We start from the raw sequence: 15,225 nt of genomic DNA on the forward strand, positions 1-15,225 counted from the left end.
AACAAGGGAATAGAAAACAAAGTGAAGAGCATTGTCATGCCAGTATACAAATCTATGATGTGCCCACATCTTGAATATTGCGTGCAATTCTGTGTCTTAAAACTGATGTAGTGGAATTGGGAAAGGTACAGAGAAGGGCAAGCAAAATGATCATGGGTATGGAACCAGTTGTTATACCAGGAAAACTATTTAAAAAAAAAAAAAAAAAGTCTAAGCCTCTTCAGTTTGGAAAAGACCAGGCTGAGGAGGAGTCTGATAGGTCTAACATCATGAAGGACATGGACAAAGTGGACAGGGAACTATTATTCACCAAGTTCCACTGAAGTTAGTAGGCAACGGGTTTAAATCGAACAGGAAGAACTATTAACACAGAGTGTAGTTACTGTATTTACTTGATTCAAAAGGAAGGTTTTTTTCCTTTACATTCTACCTGGTAGAGCCAGGTAGGGGGGAAAACCCCTTGTCTTAGAATAGAGTACAAGGCCATGAGAAAGGGGAGGCAGGAGCCTCTGTATCCCTTGCCTCTTCTGCCCCCACCCCATCCTGCTTGCTTTTGCTCTGGTGCCAGCAGGCTCCATCCTGCAGCATGGAGCATGGCCCCAGCCTGGCCCTGCATCTCTGCTATGGCCTGGGCTGGGGGCATGCTCTGTGCTGAGGCTGTGGTGGTAATGGAGCCTGCCAGTGCTGAAGCAAGGGTAAGGGTGTGGGGAGGCAGAAGTGGTGCAGGGAGGAGAAGGGGAAGGCAGCAGGCAGGCACAAGGGGAGGGTAAGTGGGGGGGGGGGTGCGGTAGATGGAATTGAACAAACTGCTTTGCCTGCTGCAGTGGTGGTGAGGATGAATTTAAGACAACCCTTCCCCCCAATAATTAGATTATATAAATTTTCCATTTATAGATTTATTATCATTATTTATTGGGGGGTTGTCTTAAATTCAGGTTTGTCTTGGGTTCAGGCAAATATAGTAACTTGTGGAAGTCATTGTCTTAGGAGGTTGTAGAGGCAGATAGTATAGCCCAGTTAAAAAAGGGAATGACCAAATTCATAGCTGATGGATCTATTAGTAGCTGTTTAAACAGAACAATTGGAGATATTTCCTCTGGTACCTCTGAACCAATGACAGTGGATGCCAGGGAGGGTAATGACCAAAAGACATGGATTACTCTAAAAAAGGTTGAAGACCCCCTAATCTATTAAGTGTACCCCTTGTGGCTGGACATGGAGCTGGGGGGAGGGGTACATGGCTGGACACGGACTGGTGGCGGCATGCAACAACACCCCTCCCGCTGCCGCCGCGCTTTGCCAGGCAGGCGGTGCCTGTGCGGCCTGTAAAGGGGCGCCGCTGCCCTTGTGACCCCCCAGGCCCTGGTCCTGGGATGTGGTAGTGCAGGGTGGTGGGTGGCAGTGCTCTGTCCCCGCCTGCCTGCTTGTACCCCTTAGGGCGAACCCCCTGTTGACAACCCCTGCTCTAGATTTATGTGGCTTGATGCTCTCCCTCTGAAGTGCCTGTTCCTACATACCAGTATGTTCCTACCATAGCATACTAGGCTGGATGGATCATTGGTCTGACCAGCATTTCAGCTGCTTTAGTTTTGTAAGATAATTTTTTCCAGTCCTCTAATAATTCTTAAAACTCTCTTAACACCTTATTAAGTTTCTCTCTCAATGCGTGGACACCATCATTTGACACACAATTTCAGAAATGGTTTAAAAATGCTGCATGCAGAGTGAATGCCCGTTTGCTGTTCTTGTGCAGTATTTACTGGGTTAAACCACCCAGTGGTATTGGCTGTTATGATCCATGTCATGCTGATGGATATTCAAAGATAACATCGCCTCTCCAGGCCCACTTTAAGGTCTTCTAGTAATGTAACTAAGCACCATATTAATCTTTCTGACTCCTGCATTGGGAGCTCTTGTTTAGTAAGTTATCTTTCATAACTTGTAAAATATTTTCAGTGACTGTTTGAAATTGGTAGTTCAACATACGATACTGGTGATGTGTACTATAAAGGGTATAGATGGGAGTGGGGAGGGTGAGAGGAATCGGGAGGTAATTGTTGGCTCTTATTTTTGGCAGTGGCTGGACAGCTGATGTTTTGTTTCGAGACTCATGGTTTTGTCTATCACCTTTAATCTTCATGGTTATGGATTACTTGATTTAGAAATAGCACTTGGAGGGGCATGAACTTTGGAGGCTGAGGCAGTGCCGTCAGGTTTTCATATGTTCTGTATTTGCATTTCGCATGTGCCTAGCTTTTATAGCTGTGAAGGGAACAATGACTTTGCAAGGCCTGGGTCTGTGTGAGGGGAGGGGTAGAAGGGGGAAAAGGAAAGAATGCCAGCAAAATACTGGCATTATGTGGTGTGTTAGACTGTAGGAAAAGTGCTTTTCCACTTGTTATCTTTCACACTTGCTTGATTATTTTGATTTGGTGTTTCGATTCAGTAGCATTTATACCTTAAAGCGCTTTTATTTTTAAAACCTGAAAACCCAGCATTCTGAACATTTGTGAGAAAAGCATATTTTTTTCAGATAAAATGTTAACATAGAAGTTTTGTCCACTTAGTTATTAATTATTTCAGTTATTTTTCACTAAAGCAAATTCTTGCTCTTCATCATGGGTAACTAAAGTTTGCCTAAAATAAATCCTGTAGTTTTAGCTGGGTGTATTGTCTTCATTTATGTTGCTGTCTGTTTATTAAACAGTGCTCTTGTTTTATTGCAGAGGTAGCTGCATGTCAGTAGCGAATGAAATGATGGTATATTGTTTATGATAATTGTGAAAAGCTTTGAATCCTTAATGAAGAAAGGTGCTTAAACATGAAGGGTGCTATTTAAGCCACATATATGGGGGTGGTTGTTCCTTATTAGATGCACCTCAATTCTCAAAGCTAAGGTGTACTGGTACATTGGTCTGATATTGATCGGCACTGATTATAAAGAAAATGGACTGTATTGGAAATTGACCTGATGTGGCTGATAATTTGGCCAATAAATGTCTGTGCATGCATGCAGCTGCAGCTCAGCACGTAGTCTGTGAGAAGCACAGCTGGGCAGCATGGAGAGCTGCGTGCAGCTGGTAAGTCTGTAGTGAAAGGGGAGGGGGAGGGAAGCTGGAGGGGGAGATCAATGCCCCCTGCAGTGAGGGAGGGAGTAGGGCTGGGGTAGACATTGCCCAACTGGGGTAGGGCGGGCGCGGGATGGAGCCGTAGCTTGTCCGGGGCGTGGGGAGCGGCTCCTGCCGCTGTGTGCCGCTTGTTTGGCTGCTCCTGCTGCTGGTCCAAGAGGCCACGTGAGGGGGAGTGTGCCCCTGGATCTGCGTGGGGCAGGGTGGGCTGCAGGCTGTGCTGTGCTGCTTTTGGAGTGGGCAGTGGTGGTGCTGGGAGGGGACTTTGGGGGGGGGGGCGCTAGAGCAAAATTTGGGGTGGCTAGAGCCCTCCCCTGTAGCCTCTCTCCCAGCACAGCTGCTGCTTGCCCCAAGTGCAATGCTGCAGCCTGCCTGGCCCTCCTGGACGAGCAGTTGGAGTAACCTGCTCCCCCCTCCTATGTCTCCCAGATGAACTGCAGCTCTGCCCTGGTCTACCCCACCCTGGTTGGGCAGTGCCCACCCCAACCCCTCTCCCTCCCTCACTGGGGGGGCATTGATCTGCACCCCCCCAATGCTCCTTTCCTCTGCTTTCACCACGACAGACATACAGCTGCACACAGCTGTATCAGAAATCAGATCGCTATCAGCTGATACGCCTCCTTAAAATCAGCTATCAGTATCAGCCCCCCAGATCTCTATCAGTGAAACTCTACTCAAAACTCTTCTTGTTTTGTTGATTACTTTCTAAGAGTTATCCAGTCACTGATTTCTCCCTAAAGTGATCTCAGTCTCTTCATAGCTTGCTTCTCAAAACACTTCATAATTCAGATCACCAGAAAAAATGACTTCATAAAGCATACTGAATCTTTGCATACTTATGTTCTAAATCACCATTGACTCTTATGGTCAGTAGATAGTTGAGATGCGGTGTCCTCCTCAAATACCTGTGAATAAGGGTAATGTTGATCTTGTTTCTACAGGTGGGGGAACTGAGATGCAGTAGATTCTGTGATTTTGATTGATGTGCTTACAAGGGAGTCCATGGCAGAATGGGTAAATCTTGAAGCTCCTAAACCTTGTGGCATAATTAAAAAAACAAAACAAAACAACCCGTTAATAGATTTGTGTGTTTAAAAAACAAAAATAAAATACTGCTTCTAAAAAAATATAGTGACACACAAATAATATCTTCTTGTGTGAATTGCAATATATTCATCACCTCTGTGTTACGGCCAAAGTTTGCAGTTTACTAGGTTTTTAAAATGTATGACAACAACATCAGTGAAATAATCCATTATTTCCAGCAGTTGTCTCCTTGCTGGTTCTGTTACCTTTGATCCCAGTGGGTAAGAAAAATTGAGACAACTAAGACCAGTTGGCCAAGGCTTAAAAGAGGGAAGAACTAAATGCCAAAGCCTTGGACAATTACAGCTAGCAGAAGTGTTTTGGTTAGGAGGCATTGGCACTTTGCCTTTTTCAAGTTTATTTGCTTCATCTGATGCTTATTTAAAGGTGGATAATCAAATTTCAGGTTATTTTAACCTGTTTTCATTTGTGTGCCAACATGGAGCAATTCCTTTTCTCAGACTATGAAAATGGTGACATTTTGAAAAAAAGGGTCAGTACATCCTTTCACTAGGACAATTGCTCCATCATGTTGCATCCATGCATTGAAGGGACATTGTCTTTTTTGCTCCCAGTCCTCTGCAGAGCAAAAAGGTTTGTCGGATTCAGGAGAGGACCCACAGGGAGAGGCTGAGTCCCCCCACCGTGGTCTGGGTCACACAGAATCAGCTGGTGAGCGCGACTTTGAGCTTCCTGCTCCCACTGTTGCCTCAGTCAGTGCTACTTTGATTCCTGCTTCTGAAGCCCAGCTTGCTCCTATTCAACAAGAACTGGCAGGGGTAAGTGTGAACCTACCAAGTACTTCTGCTGCTGAGGGGGTTAATTAAAAAAATCAGCCTTCCCCTGAAGGATTTAAGTGATTTGCTGTTAACTTTAGGCAGTGGAACATCTGATAGTTCTTTTAGCTCTGTACTACTCCCTCCAAAGACAGTTGTTTATATAATAAAAATGGTATTTGTTCAGCTGTGGGCCTTTTTAGTGAGGAAGATTTTACCATCTATAATTTACTTAAACTTAATCTGTTCATAGGCTAAAAAGTTGGTTTCACTGTTTCTTACAAGAAGGAATTTTCTTTAACCAGAAAGGGATAAAATAGGGGAGGAAGTAATGAAAGAATTTTTTAAAAATATATAGAAACGGAATTCTTTTTTTTTTTAATCTGGATCATAATCCTCCAATACAATGAAGTAAGAATAGAGAGAGTGCTCTTTCCATTGGATGCAGAGGAATTTTTCATGTCATTTCATAGTGCTTTGGAGCACTATTTAAAAAGCAGGAAGAATTCCTTAATTAGCAGAAGTAAAATGTTGATTGCAGCTTTCTCAAATTTAAAAAAAAAAACTATCTTAATTGGTTCCTTTGGATTTCTTAAAGCTTTGTTTGTTAGCTAAAAATCCAAATATTGTGTAGTGAGAATATTTTTTCAAAGATGAAACAGATAAACTAGTGCTACCAAGTGTTTTTGTAGAGCTATTATAGCATAGTGTTCAGTGTTGAAGTCCCCTCATGGACAAAACTTAAGTCCTACTTTAGAAGATTTTTCTCTCTTTAAGCATATTAAAAATGTTCATCTGTGAAAGCACTTGAGCTTTCTGAAGGTGTATATTTTCTCAGTTGTAGCCACCAAGTATCACCACTGGCTGATGGAAGCTGGTATCCACACACTATCATTTATAAATTGGCTGGGAAAAGTTTTTAGTAGACCTTTTAAAATGTGAAGTCTTTAAGTAGGTGCTGGCAAATATTTCTAGATAGTCCTTTTCTAGGAAATCAAAATATTTACACTTTCTGGCAAAAGCTAGAAATTCTGTAATGTATCTTTTGAGAGAGAATATTATATTGCTGATTCCACTGGATCTTCAGAACAGTACTCATCTTCCAGATTACTGGGATTGCTGATGAAGTAAAGATCTGGTGAGGCAGTTTTAGGCACCTCCAACATGGGTGTCACAACACCTGAACACTTAAATGCCTGACCCCAGTAGGATAATACAAGGAAGCAGATGCCTTCTCCAGTCATTGGGAAGAGTGGGTGTCCACAGAGAACAGTTCAGAGAGCTCACATGCTGAGCAGGGAGTCTCTTGGAATAAGCTAATATGAAACTAAATTCTTGTTCTTGCTCGAGTGTATACTTGGACTAAGGCTATACTTTGTGCCTCCATCCCCTCGCAATTTAAGAGCCAATAGAGGCGCATAATGCTGTTGCTGACCTTTTACATAACTTTTATTGGAGGTAGAAGATCCAGGTGTCTTGCCCTTGTTTCTCTCAGGAGGTTCATCCATAATCTCCCAGTTCCCAGAATAGTGCCTTTACTTCCAGGCTATAGAACCCTCTGGCTATAGGAAACTTCTAAGCCTCTTGTTGAAGCTGGACTACTGTGCAAACTTGGAATCGAGGAATCATGGGTCCGGAAGCAGACCAAGATCAATTTCCTCTCTTGGTTAGGAACAGAGCTGGAAGTGGGGAGACCTGTGTACTGGTCCCTGCTCCTTTGGTTCTTCAATTTTTACGTTGGTCATTGGACAAAAAAGATCCTGGGAAAAGGGCCATAGCTCAGGTCTCCCACTTCCTGCGTGAATGCTTTACCCACCAGTTTATTGCACATAAAAGTGTTGCCTTCTTTTGTTCTGGCTGGATCCGAGTAAAAGTGAGTGACTGCTGTATTTTGTACTGAATTCAGTATTGTCAGTGTGTTTAGACATGCACCTATCTAGGGACTTCTGGGGAGGCAGGCAGAGTTTAGGCACCGTTCTGCCTGGCACCTGCGTTTCAGTAAACTGGTTGGTGGTGTGTGGCGGGGGAGCATGTAATCATCTTGTGCCTCATACTACGTGGTGTCATGCATGTGAGGATGTTTTTAAATCTAGGTGTTTAAAGATCTCTGCTGTCCAAAAAATATAGGTGCTAAGTGAATTCAGCTGCCTAGTGACTTACATGATGGAATATTCTGGATTGTTTTTTGTTTAGGCACCTTGTTTATCAGCCTGGATTAAGCCCTAAATTTTGATCTGTAGATGTTATAAGTAGTGATGATAATTCAGCATTAATATTTCCTGTCTAGATGACATCGAGCCATATCCACTGTTTGCAAGGTTATCCCTTGGCACAACTAGAGACGGTTTGGTCTCTGACGGCCACCCCCTGTTTTAATTACAGTTATACTGAGGCATGTTGTAATCTGCCTCGTTTTATGGCCCTTCCAAACACTTTCTGATCGTTGGAGAACTGAGAATTTTTGGAACAACTTTTCAGCAATAGCCACAGGAGAATAACAGTTTTAACTGTGCATAACTTATCCTATTCATAAACTTATTGACATCATCACCTGCTTTCTCAGTGGAATATACTTGATCCTAGAGGTTTTACAGCCAAATACTCCACTGTGAACACATGAATTTGGCTTTTAGTCAGGCCATGCTAATAAAGAAGAACAATTGGATGAGCTGAAAGGGCTAATGAACTATGTGTATGTGCGCATGTGTGAATTATAGACTCTTAGTTCAGTTTACAACAGTTTGGTCTCTGAAACTAAAGGGAGAAAAAGTATTGTTTTTCCTGAGGAAAGAGTTGTGGGAGCCAGACAAAGCTCTTATCTTATTGGCCCTAGAATTTTATTTATGTTTTATTTCAAAGATATGAATGGAGAGAAATTGAGTCACCACAGTTTTTTGCTTACCAAGAATCCTGGCCTCCTTTTTTTGTTTGTTGGTTTTTTTAAATGAGTTCCACCCTTAAATCTCTTCCATTCCTACTTTTCTGATTGTGATATAAAGATGTTTACTTTGCAAAATACAGTTTAAAATGCATGCTCCGAAGCGTTTTGGATAAGTCTTGGGTCTTGAAAAATCTCTTACCTTCATGATTATGAAGGGAATCATTCTGAGGTTGCATGAGTGCAAAATTCAGTGTCTGTAAGTCAGTTTAGTTTTATAAACAGGAGGCAGGCCAGTGCCTTTGCTGCTGCTTCTGTTTCCTATGCAGTAGCAAAGTGAAGTTATAGTTCTGGGAGGTAGCCATGCTGTATTCAGAAGAATGTGGGCAGTAATAGAACTGTCAGACTGATCACGGTTTTGGTGCTGCTGGTTGGAGAGAGAATTTAGGAAGTGTAGTGAACGGATATGGTCAGTAGGAATCTGTGGAGGAGGAGAAAGATAGAAAGTTGCTGACATCAAGCAAGTGGCCCAATTTTAAGTCCAAGATGGCACTTTTGATTTTTCTAATCAGTAGGGGTGCATTGATAAAGATTTTTTTTTTTTGGCTGATATTGATGGCCGATATTAACAAGCCATATTGGCCAGCACTGGTCCGATTTGCCATAATGCAGCCCAGCAGCTTGGAAAGCAGTGTCTGCCTGGTAAGTCTGTTGTGGGGGAGAGAATGGGTGTTGAGGGGGAGAGCAGATCAATTCCCCTGCCCCAGCCCCACTTCCTCCCTCATTGTGGGTGGGGGTGCTTCTCTCACTACTATGTGCACCACTGGGGGAGTCATGGGGGGGGGTTATGTTCCCCCAGATGTGTGGGTGGATTGCTGCTGCGGGCTGGGGCCAGTGCCAGGTTCTTCCCAGCTGGGGGGGAGGGGGGGTGTTTGGGCTGGGGCCGTGCTTGGGGGGAGGTGGGGGGCAGTGGCAGTGCTGGGAGGGAGCTGTGGTGAATTTTGGGGTAGCTGTAGCCCATCTGAGTGCAGCCCCAGCCCCCCTACTGAGAAGATCCCAGTTCCACCTGCATTGGCAACCCACTCTTGCCCCACGCACAGGTAGTCCTGTGCCCTGCCCGAGCTGGGCAGTGTCTGCCCCAGCCCCACTCTCTTCCTCACCTCAGGGACTTCAATCTGCCCCTTCTCTCCCCCCCCCCCCAACTTATCAGTGGGACCCTGCTCTCCAAGCTACCAGGTGGCTGTGTGCGTGCTGTGGCTGCACATGCACACAGTATTTATTGGTGACATTATTGGCCACATCAGCCAAAAAAAGCCGATTGCCAGTAATGTCAGTTTTCCTTTTATCAGTGCCGATTTTACAATATGGACCTATGTATGGACCTCTATTAATATAAGTCAGATACTCTTTCCTCTGGCAATCCCTTGAAACACCATGACCTACAATTTTGCTGGTATAGAACTTGTCATGAGGCACATCCTTTTTGCCACAGACTTGTTTCATTATCATAGCTTAAAAAAGAAGCTGCTGGCTGCTGTGAAGAAAGCCAAGTTAACTTAAGGCTACATAAAGCAATAAAGTGTTGTTGCCTACAACTGCAAGGAACTTAACCATAGACTTTGATTTAAATGTCAGCACTGCTAACTTAAACTTCTGATAATTATTGTAAAACATTCTTCTAATTCCACGTTTCTCAGTTATTTCACGCATCTCTGGCTCAAATCAGTCTATGCAGTGTAACAGGCATCGCTTCCGAGCCAAGTTGCGGCCTGCTCACCTGTTCCTGCGGCAACCGCCCGCCTTCTCGCCTGCCACGTCTTGATGTTAATTAATTAATTAGCGGGAGGCTGCCCATTATAATGCCCCGATGCCGGGGGGGCGCTCTGCGGCTCCAACCTCCCCTAATACCGCAGCCCAAGCCCAGATGTAATTGCTGTCATCTCTCTTCTGCCCCCTTTTGGAGACTCGCTATGCTGCCCCCTTTTTGGGGCTCCCTATGCCAACACTTGGGCTCAATCGCCCCTCTCTGGGGCCGGGGTCTATGCCCCTATAAACTGCGCCCTCACTGGCGTCTGGCTGTGCCCCGCTTGGGCTTACAAAATGGCCCCCGTCCTGGGAGCTCGCCCCGCCCACGCTGGGGCTTCAGAAATGCCCCTCCCTAGGGCTGGGGTCTATACACCCCGTATGCTGCGCCCTCCTGGGCACCAGGGTCCCCGCACACTGCTGTGGGTCCCTATAAGTAGGTTGCACCCTCACTGGCGCTGGGGTCCTCACTTTATCGTGAGCCCCCCCTATGAGGCCTCCTCCAACCCCTACAGCCTCACCCAAACCTCCGGTTGTAATAACAGAGCCACAGCCTCCTGGCTGTAACGCAAACATAAAGCCCCCTGGCTAAACCATAGTGCCCAATCCTCTCAGGGCTATCATGAGCTGTACTTGCCCGTTGGGCTTCTCCCCATATCTCGGCTGAGGGAGCTCCTGCCTCTCCAGCTGCTGGCAGGGAACTGCCAGCCTGGCCCCAGCCCTGGGCTTTTATAAGGCCCAGGCCCTGCCCCCTTCTGGCCAGCTGACTCCCATTAGTTGCCCCAGCAACCTGCAGCTGTGCCCCTTATGTGCGGCCAGGGCTCTCTCCCTGGCAGTTTTCACTCCTTAGGAGCCAGGCACTGACGTGCCCTGCGACAGCAGTGTCTGTCCCAGACCCTTTCCCGGTTTAAGTTGAACCAGATTCCTCCAGCATCCCAGCATGCTCTCTGGGTGGGGCTCTGCGCTCTGCTCCAGAGTAGGGCTGGTCCCACTTCTCTGCTCTCTAGCCAGATCAGGGTTGGGACATGGCAAGACACTGCTCACTTTGCTTTAACAGGGACCTGCTGGCCAGAGAGGGGGTTCATTCTTCCCTCCTTCCCCTCTTCCCCTGGGGCTGGCAGACCCTGGCTGCAGGGCATAAAGAACAGAGGGATCAACAAGCCTATAGCCTGGGAGGTACCATACTGAGTAGCACAGCAGCAGAAAGGGATCTCAGAGTCATAGTAGACTCCAAAATGAACATAAGTTGCCAGTGTGATGAAGTAAGTAAAGCTAACTGCACTGTATCATACATTAGCAGGTGCATCACAAACAGAATTAAGGAGGTGTGATACTTCCCCTCTATGTGGCATTGCTCAGGCCATAGCTGGAGTACTGCGTCCAGTTTTGGGTGCTGCACTTCAGGAGGGTTGTAGATGGCCTGGAAAGGGTTCAGAGGAGGGCCACCCATCTGGTTAAAGGCCTACAGAAAAAAACCTTATGAGGACCGATTTTGAGGGACCTGAATCTCTTCAGCCTCTGCAGGAGAAGGCTGAGAGGGGATCTTGTGGCCATCTACAAACTCATTTGGGGGGGACAGCAGGAAATAAGGGATATGATGTTTACCGGGGCGCCCACTGGGGTAACTAGAAACAATGGCCACAAACTGAAGGAGAGCAAATTTAGACTTGACATCAGGAAAAAATTCTTTACAGTGAGGGTTGCCAAAATATGAAATGGGCTTCCAAGGGAAGTGGTGCTTTCCCCTTCCTTGGAAGTATTTAAGAGGAGATTAGACAAACACCTGGCTGGGATCATCTGATCCCAGCACTCTTTCGTGCCCAGGGCGAGGGGTCGGACTCTGATCTAACAGGTCCCTTCTGACCCTGAAATCTATGAATTAACCCTTCTCCCTGCCCCCTTTGCCTTAATGGGTTCATGCTGGAATGCTTGTCCTGTGGGGAGGGGAGCTCTGTTCCATACCAGGGGGGACTCTTTCCACCTTCTCCTCCCAGGGTGTGGAGGGTGGGCTCTGTGTGACACTGGAGGGGAACTCCCCCTGCCCCAGGCACTGTGGGGCTGGGAGGGGTGGGGGGAGGGGCGCTCTATGCAAGTCTGCCTGACCTGGCCCTGGGAGGGGACTCTTTTTTTTTCTCTCTTTACCCCCTGTGGCTGTGGCTTAGTTACAGCCACTCCCTGCACCCTAGCCAGGCTGGGTAGGGCTGCATAAAGCCCCCATCCTGCGAGGGGTGGAGGAGCAGGGGGAAGAGTACCCCTTTGGGGCTGGGGTTGGGCAGCCTCACATAGAGCCCCCCCTTGCTCTTCCCCTGCCACCACAGGGTGCAGAGGGGGGCTCCATGTGAGGCTGCCCAGCCCCAGAGGGGTACTTTTTCCATCTCCCTCCCCCCCTCTATGGGGAGGGCCCTGTTCAGTGCTGGGGGGGAACTCTTTCCCCTCTTCTTCCTCTTCCCCCTGCTGCCATGGGGAAGGGGGTCTGTGCAGGGCTGTCTGGCCCAGCTCAGCTTGGCCTTCCCTGCCCAGCCAGGGCACAGGGAGCAGCTGTAACGGAGCCACAGCTGCCAGGGGTGGTCTTGCCCCTATGGCCCTGAGCCAGCCTTGCTCAGCCCAGTCCAAGACAGCTGCATGGTTGGGCTGGGCCTGGCCGTGGGGACGGGGCTGCCCTCGGCTGGTGCAGGTTAGTGAAAGGGATGTGAGTATAGCTGGGCTGCTTACTCTGTCAGTGACTGGCTGTCCGGGTGGTAGCTTACCTGGGCCCACTTGGTTTAAACCCCTCCTCAGTCTTACTCAGGCCTGGCTGTGAATCCCCCCCCCCCTTCCCCCCCCCCCAACACCTTTGCTTTCCTGTGGAAGGGAGGGGCTACTCTTGCCTCTCCAGGCTTCTGTCCTGAGCCACTGTAGGCACCTGCCTGCATTTCCAGAATGAGAAGGGACTATCTATGCACTTGGAAACTGATTAGACTAATCTGCAAAGATTGAATCAATTCAGGCTTGGGCTTTCTGAATGTCTGTCCCTAGTTGAGAAGATTTAAGATCTTACTTGATTGTGGTCTGCAAGGACCTATAGGTTAAAGAGTTTTTCATAGTAGAGGGTTCTTCAGTCTAACAGAAAAGTTATGAAATCCAATTATTGAAGGTTGAAGCTAAATATACAATTATGCAAAATAGGTTGTGTGTGCTTGTACATTCTTGGTTCTGTGGGTGAATTTGATATTTTTTATTAGACCAACTTAAATAGTTGGAAAAAATTGGTTTACAAGATTTTGGGTTTAAAAGCCCTTTGTTGGGCTGAGGAAGTCTCGGCAGTTGGTGTGTGCTGTTCCTGGATGGAATGAATAGTAAAGAAGCCAGAGGCTGGTATGCATGCAAGACAGGCTGTCAGTGAAGATGTAAATTAGGGAGTCAGTGGGTGAGAGACGGGCTGGGTGTGGGGGGAGAGGGAGGATGAGTGTAGCAATTAAACAGTGGAGAGGTACCTGGGGAGTCAGATGTCAGGCAGATTATAATGTGTCATAAATCCAATGTCTACATTTAGTCTATGATATTTAGTATCCAGGAGGCTGCTGAAGTGGAGTTCATAGGCTTGTCTCTGAGAAGTGTTTTGTAAGTTCCCTTTGAGGGTTAGAACTGAGAGATTGGGGAGAGAATGATTGTCCTCTGGCAAGTGTGGCCCCAGATTTCCGGTATGCATTAATTCTGGGGCACAGTTGTTGTTTGGTCTCTCCTATGTTTCTTCCATCAGGGCATTTGGTGCATTGGATGATATATATTACATTTCTGGAGGTGCAGCTGTAAGATGCAGAGATGCTGATGGTTCTGTTGTGGGGTGTAGTAATTGTGGGGGTGGTGGAGATGTGTTGGCAGGTTTTGCATTTCTTGTCATGCCATGGTCTGGATCCATTCATTGTTTTCTGGGTCTGAGGAAGTTTGCTTCTGGTGATGAGGTTAGCGAGGTTCGGTGTTTGTTTGAAAAGTAGGATGGGTGGTTCTGGGAAGATCTCTTTAAGAATAGGGTTTCTTTCTAGTATGGGATGCAATTGTTTGAGGATTTTCCTTATGGGTTCAAGGGAGGGGTGAAATGTCATAACCAGTGGTGTGCGATTCGTGGGGGGGTTCTTTTGTACTGTAGCAGTTCTTCACGTGGTATCTGGGTGGCTCTTTCAAACATGTGATCTCTGTCTGTCTGTCTGTCTGTCTCTCTCTGGAGGAGTGTCCTTGTTGGGTGAAATCCTTTTTAAGATTGGTGAGGTGGCAATCCCAAGTGTTCCCCTCAGTACAAATTCGGTGGTATCTGAGGGCTTGGCTGTATATCACAGCTTTTTTGGTGTGTTTAGGGTGATTGCTGTTTATGTGCAGATATGTATATTGGTCTGTGGGTTTCTTGTATAACATGGTATGTATTTTACCTTTCTGAATACTGTTCGTGTCTAAAAAGGAGATGTTGGTGCTGGAGTATTTGAGAGAGAGTCGGATGGAGGCATGATGATTGTTGAATTTCTGGAGGAACTCCATCATTTGAACTGAAAACCTACAATCTTTGATTAAGGTGTCATTGATATACCTTATGTATAGCAAGGGTTTCATGGTACAGTCTTTGAGTAATTCTTCTAGGTGGCTCATAAAAAGGTTGGCATACTGGTTTCATTCCATTTTGCTGTTGTTTAAAAAAATATATGGTTTACCTACTGGGAAACTTGCTAAGAGATTAAGTGGATACTCATTCTTTTGGAACCATTTATTCGAGATAGGTTATACTATATAGTTCAAAAAGAAAGTGGGCTTGGTGCAGAAATTATCAGCCTAGATTGTGTAGGAAGCCCATGCTAGAAGGTGATAATGGCCTTATATGACCCTCTGGGCAGTAGGAGCAAGTGGCAGGTGACAGCAGGGGCTGGAGGAAATGGGTCTGTGGATTGGATTAGGCCTACAGGTTGACAGCTCTGATATAACATTTAAAGGCATTGGATATATGCGGTTCTACTCTTTCACCATGGATGGCTGATCAGTGATCAGTCCTCCTGGTGTTGATGTTCTTCATGCAATCACATGTGGCAGGGGGGACCTTACTTAGTTGGTGTTTGTTTGGAGTAGTTTGTATAAATAATATGAAAAGGACTGTTCTGTCATCTGAACTGTATTATGCTGAAACCTTTAATCCATGCTACATTCTACTATCTGATGTGAAAACAGCCATTCAGAGTTGCATAGTGAATAACCAGTACCACCCCAAGATACGTTGCCCTGTCTTTTGTCTGACTTCAGACTAACGTGGTTTTCATAGATTTCATAGACATTAGGGCTGGAAGGGACCTCGGAAGATCATAGAGTCCAGCTCCCCGCCCAAAGGGCAGGAAGTCAGCTGGGGTCATAGGATCCCAGCAAGATAAGCATCCAGTTTCATCTTGAAGGTGTTCAATGAAGGCGCTTGAACAACCTCCGGTGGCAGGCTGTTCCAGACCCTGGGGGCTCGGACAGTGAAGAAATTCTTCCTTATGTCCAGCCTGAAACGATCTTGTAGTAGTTTCTGACCATTTGACCTCGTCATCCCTTGGGGCGC

At 46.4% G+C, this 15,225-nt stretch overlaps 1 protein-coding gene across 4 annotated transcripts in view; it reads left to right on the forward strand.

Moving 5' to 3' along the window:
• Positions 1-15,225, forward strand: part of RANBP3 (RAN binding protein 3) — a 130,751-nt gene that overhangs the window by 27,702 nt on the left and 87,824 nt on the right. For 3 of the 4 annotated variants that reach the window (XM_059719621.1, XM_059719622.1, XM_014599838.3), the window contains one exon: positions 4,790-4,993. The exons of the other annotated variant lie outside the window; for it this stretch is intronic. In XM_059719621.1, the coding sequence (XP_059575604.1) occupies positions 4,790-4,993 (204 nt within the window). The remainder of the gene's footprint in view (positions 1-4,789; positions 4,994-15,225) is intronic. 4 annotated transcript variants of the gene reach the window in all.

The sequence above is a fragment of the Alligator mississippiensis genome, chromosome 16 (genome assembly GCF_030867095.1).
Source record: "Alligator mississippiensis isolate rAllMis1 chromosome 16, rAllMis1, whole genome shotgun sequence".
NCBI classification, from domain to species: Eukaryota; Metazoa; Chordata; order Crocodylia; family Alligatoridae; genus Alligator; species Alligator mississippiensis.